General features: G+C 44.0%; 1 protein-coding gene across 2 annotated transcripts in view; it reads right to left on the reverse strand.

Annotated features, from left to right (window-relative positions):
• Positions 1-1,777: 1,777 nt before the first annotated feature.
• Positions 1,778-12,033, reverse strand: part of FANCM (FA complementation group M) — a 1,896,264-nt gene continuing 1,886,008 nt past the window's right edge. For both annotated transcript variants that reach the window (XM_069638749.1, XM_069638750.1), the window contains one exon: positions 1,778-2,049. In XM_069638749.1, the coding sequence (XP_069494850.1) occupies positions 1,920-2,049 (130 nt within the window). In that variant the 3' untranslated portion in view covers positions 1,778-1,919. The remainder of the gene's footprint in view (positions 2,050-12,033) is intronic.

The raw sequence follows: 12,033 nt of genomic DNA on the forward strand, positions 1-12,033 counted from the left end.
TCTTTACATGATGGTCATGTATACATCAGCTGATACAAACATTGCCTCCTCTGCCACTTTGTTTTTAATCATTTCTTTTACTCACATCCTTAATACTTGTGTGCATTTGAATATGCCTTTTTTTACTCTCCTCAGTCTAATACTTCACTCTTTTTCATACGACACTACACTATTTCTATTTGTACACCATATTTATTCCCTTCCTGAAACTGATAATTTGGGATTATCCCTCTGAGGTATCATACTGCACAATCATGTTGCCCACAAATGCGTTTGGCACTACCTGCCATATTTAAAAGGGAAAACAATGTTATCTTCCAATTCACTCTACCTGCCCATTTTAACTGTCCAATTCTTTAATGCATAATCATTTGCTGAGAGATATGCTATAATTTCAGACAATAACAGGCAATACCATTGTTTACTAGATTCACATCAACAAATATTCTTACATTTTTCAATGACACAGCCCAGTAATAAACTTTAAAATGTGCGAGGCCCCCGCCACCTTCCTCCCAGTCTCGCCCATTATTTCTATGCCATTCTTGGATTATTTCCTCAACATAAAAACTCATCAACATCGACTGCAACTTCATAAAACACTTTTCTGTTACCAATAAGAGCAAAGATAAAAGGAAAAGAACCACCAAAGGTAGTATCAGATTTATCTATTTTCTGCAAAGATTGAATCATCGCTGAATCCATCTTCACTAAAATGTTTTGTCTATCTACAATGTGCAGTTTGGGATTCAAAAGGGCTGACTTGTACTTTTCTGTGCCAAGGATGTTTGGAGACACTTGGTACAAACCAGTGTAGATTATTACATTGTGTGGGCATTGCAAAAGGATACAAGGAGGGGCTATGAAAGGCGGCGTTGATTAACTACTTTCGGCGGGATCTTCCAAAAGGAGCTGTACTGTGACTGTGTTGATGGTCATATACATAGACAATGGCCCACTGGGTAAAGTATTGAATGGACTCCATGGGGTGTCAGGCCCTTACCTACTATGCAGGCCTAAGGGTTTCAGTTCCAAAAGGTTTTTGTCTTGGAGGACAAATAATGTGGTCTGTTCTACTTCTCTAAAATTGAAGTGAGCGCCTGGTTTCTCAGAGGATGAAAAACAAAATCACTGTCTGGACACTGCAGAATCTTCGGACTACACTCCTCCCACTGTGAACTCAGGTAAAACACCTTCAACCTTCTATCTTGCCTTATTTGCCTGGCCAGCATTTCAATAAAGAAATCACCCCAAAGCAGTGATAGAGGACAGACCTGACTCGACTATCTCGCGAACCTATCTGAAAATGTTTCGTTAAATCCGACTGGCACTAAAGAAAGAAGTACTTATTTAAGGAAAGGTTCTTGCTGATGGTTACGGTATTCCGCCTGAAGATTTTGCACCACCTAAACTTTCTCCTGGCACAGTCTGAATGCAGACTGGTACTGGAGATAAAGAGATTAAGTATACATTTTAAAATGATTGATTGACAACACCAAAGGGTTGGACTGTTCATCGTCATGATACTTAAGAGCATAGGACTATGGAACACAGTTTTCTGCATCATCTTTGTTTTCCCTTAAGGATTATGTTTGCTTACTAATACTACTGAAGTCAAACACATTACTGTTTTAGGCAATATCACTGCACTTTACGTCAGTGTGAAAGGAGGTACAGAAATCATCCTACAACAGACTAGTAGATCAAAGACTTCAAACACAATCTTTATGGCTGAAAAACGATTTCAATATTCTCGAAAGATCTGAATAAATACAAGTTGTCTGTGTAAATATTTATTTACATATTTTACAATATAGAACATGTACAGTATATACATATATTAGTATAATAAAGTGCATTCATAAAAAGATTATCCAGTTTAGAGTCTTTTTTTCCATGACATGATTTGATCCTTGATGCTATTTAATTTTTCCACTGGTACTGCTTTGTGGCAACATCTGCGAGTCAAAAACATAATAGATGTAGCGGTAGATTTCCTCTGCTTTTTGTTGACTTATTTGTGCATGGGATGCTATTTCGGTAACAGAGCTGTAAAGAAATGAGTAGAGGTTACTTAGCAGGTCCAATGCTTGAAATATGTACTGCACCTTTCAGCTCAAATGAATTAACATTTATTTTTTTCTTTCACATTTTTCATTTTTATTAGCAAATGAATTTCATACATATTTATATGTTCAAACACACACACAAACACGAAAATACACGTTGAGTCTCAAATGTGAACAAAATATCCAGTCACATATTTCATCAAAACTTTTCACTATATTTAAAAATGACAGCTAATGGACTTTGAGCCCCGCTACCATTTTGGAAGAAAACAGCCATGCACAGAAAGAATAATCTCAAATTTCAATTGGAATAAAACAGGAAACGGATCACGTGACTTATCCGGACCGTTTATTCAGCCGTGGGTCAGCTGAGCGGTGTGTTTGCATTACCTTGGAGCTTCGTTTTGCAGTTTGAACTCTACCCTGCTATTCACAGCATTGCAAGCTGCAGATAGCTCTTGCTGTGGCCCCTTCTGCTTCCTGGAGGAGGCGGAGCCACGCTGCATCAAGTGACGGATCACGTGACTTATCCGGACCTTTTATTCAGCCGTGAGTCAGCTGAGCGGGGTGTTTGCATTACCTTGGAGCTTCGTTTTGCAGTTTGAACTCTACCCTGCTATTCACAGCATTGCGAGCTGCAGATAGCTCTTGCTGTGGCCCCTTCTGTTTCCTGGAGGAGGCGGAGCCACGCTGCATCACGTGACGGATCACGTGACTTATCCGGACCTTTTATTCAGCCGTGAGTCACCCTCGCGGCGTTAAGCCCGGCGGGGAAAAGCCCATCAGCTGTTGTGCGGCTGTTAGGCGCTGGTGGTGCCAGATTCACTCGGGAAGTGCGCCTATGTGCAGACTGTGGCAGGGAGACAAGAAGGCAGCAAGGTAACTGCAAGATCTATTTATTCTGAAAAGACCTGTATATCAACCTGGTACTTCTGAGATCTTAGTAATTCGGCCTGGTCTTACTGAGTAACTGTTCACAATGGCGGACTCACCGGTCTCAAAGCTCTCGCCATATAGGACAGGGGTGGGCTGCTACCCCGAGGTAGCCATTACATGCAGCACTGCCTCATTCGAAAATATTTTACAAACAAATGTGGAAACGGCTGAGGAGGTGGTGAACGGATCGAGTATAGGAGAAGGGGAAGCCTCCCACACACAGCTTCACCTACAGCCCCAACAGTCTTCCAAGACCCCGGATACATCAGTGCCCCCCATAGAAATTGAAAATCGGGGACTTTTAAATAGCACGGTGGTCATTGACGATAGGGGCCAGAACGCGAAACCACAAATAGGACTGTCCCCCAAGGCCACAGTGTGGGAGGTTTCGCCCAATTTGATTCCCTTAAATTCTACTCTCTCCTCCCCAAAGGACTTGGGCGCAACTTATGATGATGAGACGGGTTCCCTAAGGCCAACCGCACCTCCTGTTGTTAACCCCTTTGTCTTCGGTTCCTTAAATGGGAACAAAAGAGATCAGCCTCCAGCAAAAAAATCGGACAACGGTTGGAAACCCTTTGGGATTTCCTTACTGAACACCGATTTCCACACAAACTATTCAAGTACGAACCAGCAAAACAGGGTGACTATTCGAGAGTGTCTTCTGGACCCCTCTACGGCACGGTCTAGATCCCAACAAATGACCACCCCAGGGTCGTACACATTTATCCCTGAGCGTAAGGGGTCATTACCAAATAAATGGGGGGGGGTCTCTTGCCTCAGTCAACAAAACTTTACCTCAGGGACCCCCACAAAGATTCCATAAAGGAGTACTCCCCCAGCAAGCGCCGTTTCCAGGTAAACGGCAAAGAAGACAACCCTCTCCCACAGACGAGGATCTCTTTTCCGTCTTGGAATCAACTCAAGGAGATGCTCCTTCTAAAAAGGATCCCCAAATCGATCCTGGAATGATCACAGCTTTTGCTCTTGTAATGGCCCCCTTTATGAAACTTATTGAGTCGCAAAATGATCAGCTTCGGGACCATACGACAACAATCGCAATGATGTTTTCTAAAATGATCTTCATAGAAGGCTTTGTTTCAGCAATTCAGTCGAAACTCGAAAAAAATGACGAACATACGACAAACATTTTGAAAAGTATCATCGAGCCAATCATAAAAGAAAAATAAATAAGAAGATCGGAAAGGACAAGTCTCAGGTTAGGGAGTGCAGGTGGCCCGGAGAGTGGTCCGACTTCCCTGGAACAGACTCATAACCAGCAGGTGGTTCTGTCTACAAAGAGTACTTTTGAGGAACTTTCCACTACTAAATACAAGGACAGTTCTACCAACACGGACCCTGCTGTGCGGGCAATTAGCCCAGTAATGAAGGAGGGTAGGCTAGCACCGAAGGAAGGATGTTCAGCATCTTCCATTGCAACTAATACTCTGCCCCTGGTTACAAAGGATCAGCTCGAGGCTCCAGTGCCAACTAGCAACATCAAATTATTTGACTTATTTAAGAAACCAAAATCAGGTTTATCCCCAATGAAGGAAGGTCTACTTAAAGTAAACAAGAAAGGCGACAAAAACTATGGGAAAATAGTCATACCAACGGACAAACCTATAGGACAGAGACCTTTGCCTACAAGAAAACCCACATTGAGATCTAAAATTGCAACTGGTCTATCCCTTCCAAGGAACTTGGCACTTCCCTGCAAACAGCCAACTCATGAGAGACCAGTAATAAAAAAAAACAGAAATTGCTCCTGCTGCCCGCCAAAAAGTAACTCCTGATGAGTCCCCTCGCCCACTGGACATCACGTCGACAAATGACAACATGGACATCTCTCTCATGGACTTATCTGTTTATTCAGACATAAACACCACATGGGAGGGGGAGTCAGGATCGAATACCTCCGGAACAGAAAGTGGTATCGAGGAAGAAGATCCAGAAATATACAGCAAGATAAAAGAAGCCGACCTTAAAGGGGAGACGAAGGCTCAGACGATTAAAGACAGGGCGGTGCGGCTAGTTGTAACGCTCACCTGATTCCCACGGAGGCGCTGGTCTAGGCAGGAAGGTGTCTGTGACTCGAAAGGTGATGTGCAGGACTCGGTTGGCTTCTGGGGCTGAGCCTCTTTGCACTGTGTGTCGAACTCGAAGGGTGAGATTTCTGCAGGTGAGAGAATATGGGGGTTAATGATCTGGGCAGTTGAGTGTCTCTCTCTCTCTCTCTCTCTCTCTCTCTATTCCCAGCTTCCCCGTAGAATCCCCCAGGTCAACGTGCTCACCTTAGATAGGTGAATGCTGGGCTCTCAATCTGCGTCTGGTGCAGGGTGCCGTTGCCAGTTCCTTCACTGGGTAAAATGTAGGCCTCTTAACATCAGAGGATCGCTACCGCCGTTAACTGCACGAGCGGTGAGTTTCCGGACACCTTTTGTCCTTAAAGTCTTTAGGTGCGAGGGCACTTTTATGTAGATCAGGGTTTAGTATAATGCTTTCTCCTATTTGTTTTGCAGGGCTCTGGAGACAGAAGATGGTGTGAAGGGAGCCGAAGCTGGAGCCAGAGCCTTGGAATGGGAATGAAGCGCTTGGAAATGCGTGAGTAAATGCAAGCGCTCTAACTGTTTCTTTTCCCTTGCAGCTGCGGGTTCGTGCTGAAGAGATGCTGGAAAACGCCAGAGTATTTGCAGGCGTCCTATTATGGCGAGCGCGATGGGCGTAAGTAAATACCTGTCTAATGTCTCTCCTTTTGTCTTTCAGGTCCGGATTGCAGCGTTGGAGACCCAGAGTGCCGGTAAGAAATAACTATGCCTTTGTTTTCACAGGCGGAGATGCAGCGTGATGAAATGGTCGCTGCCGATGGATCAGGTGAGTAATGCGCTTCGTATGAAGGTTGCCGTGCTAACCTGTAGTTTCTTATTTTGCAGGTGCTGCTGAAGACTGGATGCGGGGATGGTAAGTATTGTTCTTGCAGGTTCTGCTGAAGACTGGATGCAGGAATGGTAAGTATTGTTCTTGCAGGTTCGGGCCCGGATAGAAGAAAAGCTGGAACAGACTCGGTGAGCGTTCTGCTGCAGATGCAGAATAACGCGAAGCACGTTTCATCAATCGGGTGTGGTTTAAATAGCCTTGGAGTGCTGAGGCGTCTTCCTCCACGGCCCCGCCTAGGTAAGAAAAGAGTTCCTGTTCCAGAAGAGTTCCAGTGTTGTATCCAGGGAGTGGAGCTTGCCCCACCCAGGTAAGAAAGTAGTTCCGGCTTACTGAGGATTCCTATGCAGCTGGTAAGTAAGCAGCATGGTCTGCTGCAGGTAAGTCCACCCAAGCATCTTCATATAGATTATGAGCCCGGCGCTTCCAGTGCCGGGACCAATGGCATTGATGAGCCTGGCGCCACCAGCGCCAGGACAAGGTCCAAAAGGTCCCAGTGGGGACCGGCTGGTGCCTAGGATTAAGGTTAGGGGCCTGCTTCCAAGGACGTTGGGCTGGTCCTGACTCCTTGGAAGCAGTGATCATGACACTAGTGTCCTTCAAAAAGCCCTCAATGCCCACGTTATCGATTCCGAACTCGGTCTTCGATAAAAAACTCAAGTGGAAAACTAGAGTGCACTCCGGTAGAGAAATATCGGCAAGCCCCACAGAAAAAGAGAGGGCAGACATACATCCATCTAACGCCTTGGTTTACACAACACTGGAAGACAGACGGAACTTTCTTGTCCAGAGATCCCTGGAAACTACCAGTAATAAAGGAGTCAGCCCTGACGCGTCAAAGGAAACAAAAAGAACAGTGTCATGGGCAGAAACGATTGAGAGAAAACCGACATGTGGGCCCAACAATCACAATGCCCACAATGGACCGGGGGCAAAAAATGCCAAGGAACACTACAAAATACTATTGGAAAGAACTCTAGGCTACGAAGACAACTTAATTATGAATCGGGCTAACGTTATGAGGCTCTTACAATCCCTGGATCTTCTGGAGAAATTAAAATCGAGGGATTTAGACTGGATCGAATTTCATAATGAACAGCGACACGACAGTGTGATTCTTCACACAAGTGATCAAAACACTAAAAATTTACTCTTAGAGTTGGGCCCAAAACTTAACTTATGTGGATTCGTGCTTAGGGAGTTGGAGGAGGAAAACAGATCCGACCGTGTAGCTACTCGGAAACATCTACTACACAACCACCGAAGTACCACTACCAAACCCTATAATGATCATCCGATGAAAGCAGGAAATAGCGGTAGAGGGACCCGAGAGGTTGATAGTGGAGGAGACCAAGTGCATATTCAATCAGAAAAAGCAGGACTAAACTTGGTGAATAGTCAAGACGACTGGAGTTGACTGGCTGGGGTCCTATCTGCTAAGTCATAACGCCAACACCCATCTACGAGTGCCCACTCCAACTCTAAACCAAAAGGGATAAAGATCATGAGTTGGAACACAAGGGGTTATGTGCATTTACTTGGCAATTCAGCAACACACCTGTCCTCTTACGACCTATTTTGCTTGCAAGAAACCTGGTTGTGTGATCTACCTCTTCTGGACAGGTTTGAGCTCTATCTAAACCCCGCAATAAAGGGCTCAAAAGGCAGACCGAGCTCGGGTTTACTGTTGGGGGTAAAGCGCACCAGTGGCATAAAAGTGCTCTCTTCTCTAAACAGAAACCCTTGGATCCAACTTACTAGGATTTCATCCACATCAGAACCAGCTTCACTTACTTCAGACTGGCAGTTGCTTATATGCAACGTATACTGGGGCCCGACAGCCCGAGATGAGGACAAACTTATGGAAGTCCTACTGGAAGCCATAGACGACGCCAGGATTGAATGCTCACTACTTGAAATTCTGCTATGTGGTGACTTGAACATGGAATGTTACGACAAGAAGCAGAGGAAAATAGAGTTCCTGCCTTTGAACGCCTCAAAAAAAATAACGAGAGGCGTGGTCATGGAGAAGGAACTACTAGCCAGAAATATATACTTGGTAAACGGTAACTTGGCGGGCGACAAACCAGCCGCCCGCACATGGAAACGGGGTGCCCAAACAAGTACACTGGACTATATGTTTGCATTAGAAAATCTCTTTGGCAAATTAATATCGTTGGAAGTGATCCCCACGATCCAGAGTGATCACAACATCCTGGAACTCAAATCTGAGGCCTGGAACAAGCTCTCGTCTGTACCAGGCAAACATCTACCAAACCAGTTTCTTGAGTCAACTCCTGGTGGCAATAGACTACGCATGGGAAGAAAAGAGATGGCCCTGGTGCTGGATTCCTTAATCAAGGACCAAGGTCCAAACCTGATAGAATATGCTGAAACACTGAAGATCTTCCGCCCAAGTGTAGTCGCCAAGGAAATTCACCAATGCAAGCGGCAACACTATGATCACCAAGTAGTGACAAAAAAAAACTGGTTAAAAAAGCCAGGAGATTATATGTTAAAACTAGAGCACCAGCTGACTTAGTCCTGTATACTAAAGCTAGAAACACCTACAGGAACTGGCTTAAGCAACACAAACATCAAATAATGCAACAAGACAGTGAGAAGATGCTTCACCTACTATCTACTAAAAACATCACTGGTATTTGGAAGTTGATCAATGAATTAAACATCCCTTCTGACTCAAAAATGGTAAATCCAGTAGCCTCAGAAGTTTGGGAATCAGAAGTTTGGGAAACTCACTTTCGGAACCTTTACTCTATGGGGAAAATCTGTGGTCCTGCCCCATTCTTACCATCAAATGAGCCCTGGGACTTTAAATTTGGAAAACAAGATATTCTAGACCTTATTAAACAGTCCAATTCTTCAAGGGCTGCAGGACCTGATGGTCTCACCAACGACATCCTCAAAAGGGACCCGGAAAAAGGGGCTTTGTTCATGCTGGATTTGTATAACAACATAACAAGACTAAAAAAGTTACCTAAATCTTGGACGACGTCCATAATTGTGCCGATCTTTAAGAAGGGAGATAGGTCCGTGCCCACTAACTACAGACCAATTGCCCTTTTGGATGTCGTCTGCAAAATATTTGCAGCACTAATCTTGAAACATCTAAATGATTGGAGTCGGCTGGCAGACCATCTGGACCCTTGGCAATCAGGCTTTCGAAAGGGCATTGGAACATCCTTAAATGTGCTACTCATCAACATAATCAAATGCATGGTTAAGGCCAAGAAATATAAGAACATCTATATCGCGTCAATAGACTTGGAACAGGCATTCGATTCTGTTGATCGCGGAATGCTATGGCACAAATTAAGGAAATGGGGATGTCCGACCAACCTGAGAGAACCTCTCGAAGCACTACACACGGGGACAACCCTCAGAGTAAGGTTGGACAGACAGGCCAACCTCTCAAACAATGTGGTGGCCATGCACGGTCTGAAACAGGGCTGTCGGTTGGCTCCCGCTGTTTTTTGCCTTTTTATATCCGACATGCAGGAAGCTTTCGAAGCAGTGAGGTGTTTCCCCCCAAAAATCGCGGAGACCGTTGTGGGAAGGCTGTTATTTGCAGACGATCTTCTATTGCTAGACCAAACGGCCATCGGACTTCAGCGGCAACTAAAGGCACTCGAGTCATACACACAAGGAAACGGCCGCCGTATAAATCCAAAAAAATCAAAGATCTTGAGGCTAGGACCTATCATCGGCATGAAAAAGCTAAGGTGGTACCTTTCCGGGGAAGAAGTACCAGTGGTTTCGTCCATGATATACCTTGGAGTAACTTTAAACAACAGCATCCAAGATGGTCCAGGTATCTGCAGGCTTAGTAGTAAAGTTACGAACTTAGCTTCGCAAGCCTTGTTAACCAAGCGACGATACTGTTCTTTTTCCCTTCGTCCTCTGATAGATTTCTACAAACTGAAAGTTGTGCCAATTCTCACTTACGCAGCAGAGGCGAATTTCTTCATCAATTCAGATGTTTGGAAACTGTTGGAGGGCCTATTCTGGAAAAGAGTATTGGGCTTACCGACATCAACTCCAATGGAAAGTGTGCGTAAGGAACTAGGCCTATCGTCCCTTTACATATCTACGGTGTGGAAATCCCTGACACTCCTCTGAAAATGTCTGCACCCCCAGGAAAGAAGTGGATTTGTGGCAATTAACGAAGCAATCAAAAGACAATTGATTCCGGTCCTAACCAAGTGGCAATTAATTTGTTTAGAAATCCTAAATACCATAGCACTAAAACCAGACAATCTCATGTTAAATCCGCTCATGGTACAGAGAAAACTCTTAGACTGGGACTGGATAGCCACCCTGGACAGGCTCAGTGCTTTGCCATCAATCACCCAAGGCATGGACGAGCACTATTGCAGAGGCACCGTCCACCCTTACTTGGATAAATTTCCCTCAAATACGGAAAGACAGCGGTTCTTAAAATTCAGACTAAACCTCTTCCACACAAGAGAAGTCTTAGGGAGAAGAACCAAAAAAGAGGAAAAACCTAGTCTGCTGTGTCGAGGCTGTGGGCAAGAGGTTGAAACCTTACAGCATCTAGTGATGAATTGTGTTACCTTAACTAAGTTCAGAGAGAAATGGTTGGGGACGCACCTTTCAAATTTAAGCACTTTAACCTTGCAGGACAGGTGGATAATTCTGAGAAGGGGGGAAAAATTATCTACGACCCTGGCTCTGTTGAACTTTATGAGAGAAACCTTTACAATTTTGGACATTTAGTTATTTTTCTCGAGTTATACTGTTTCCCCCCCAATATATATATATATTTGATGTAACTGTGTTTTTGTTTTTTTTTCTTCTTCTTCCTTTTCTTCCTTTTTTTCAATTCTTTTCTTTTTATCTCCACAATGCATTTAAAGTTTCCTTTGGTAACTAATTGATGCAATAAAATAAAATAAAAAATAAAATAAAACAGGAAACATTGCACGAAAACACATACATTCAAACCTTCAACCCTAGGCGACCTTCCCCTTCTAATAATTATGTTAATACTATCCTGCATTTCTCTATGGCTTAAGATATCTAATTATCTAAAATTACACTCATGCCATAATTATTTAAACCTGAAAATGTTGGCACATTTTCTGGTTTCCATAACCCAGGAATCAACTTTTTGGCTGATAACAGAATCTGATAAATCAGTGTTTTATAAAAAAAAAATCAGATATGAAAATCGGAAATATTATATATTAGACAGTCCGCGGCAGTGTAGTTATGGTTAAATTGCTAAACCCATAGGAAGACCACTTTTTGGGCGGCTTATAACTTTGCTCCCACGACGTATCCTCACCAAACTTTGCAAAAAAAGTACATGGCCCGCTCTGAATTTTTTTGCAAAGTTTGTTGGGGGGGGCGGGGGGGACAGTTATAAGGGGGTCCCAAAATTCCTTTTTTACCATAGACTGAATGGAGAAAAACTGCTCACACCTACAGCCCAAACCGCTGGATGGATTTTCACCAAATTAACTGCAGGAGCGGCGGCTTGGTTCCGAAAGCGTGCTTTTGTAAATTTTGTGGAAATCCATCCAGTATTTTTTTTTTAAACAACCAAAAAGTTTTCCAAAATAATTAGTGATATCTGTGTCCGGTCCGCGGACTGGACTCTGATTGGCTTAGAAGGCAACCTGCTGTCCGCAGACCTCAGACGCGCCCACTGATTGGATGGTGAAAAGCGTGAAGTGCGTCAGATTTTTGGAAACGCCTGCCATCTTGGATTTGTGGACTTCGGCCGCTGTCCGCGGACATCGCAGTAAGAACATATTAAAAAACACAACATTGCACTTGGCAAACTTATGAAATAATCTCTGTGGAGCTGAAGGGAGGTGAGCGGTGATGAGGATAGGATGGATTGGGATATGGCCGCAAGAAGTAAAAAACAGGTGTTTTTTGCTGTAAAAGTCAGCGAGCAGTTTGGATGTTGGCAAACAATCTTGTGAAGTTTGCGGACACCTCTGCATTACAGCATTGGTGAAAAGCAGTTCTTGGATGGCTTATAACGTTGGCGCCACTTAATGAAACTGCAGGAAATCTTGCAATTATATTCCTGACCGGATTC

Source organism: Ambystoma mexicanum, chromosome 14 (assembly GCF_040938575.1).
Source record: "Ambystoma mexicanum isolate Mex_15411 chromosome 14, UKY_AmexF1_1, whole genome shotgun sequence".
Lineage (NCBI taxonomy): Eukaryota > Metazoa > Chordata > Amphibia > Caudata > Ambystomatidae > Ambystoma > Ambystoma mexicanum.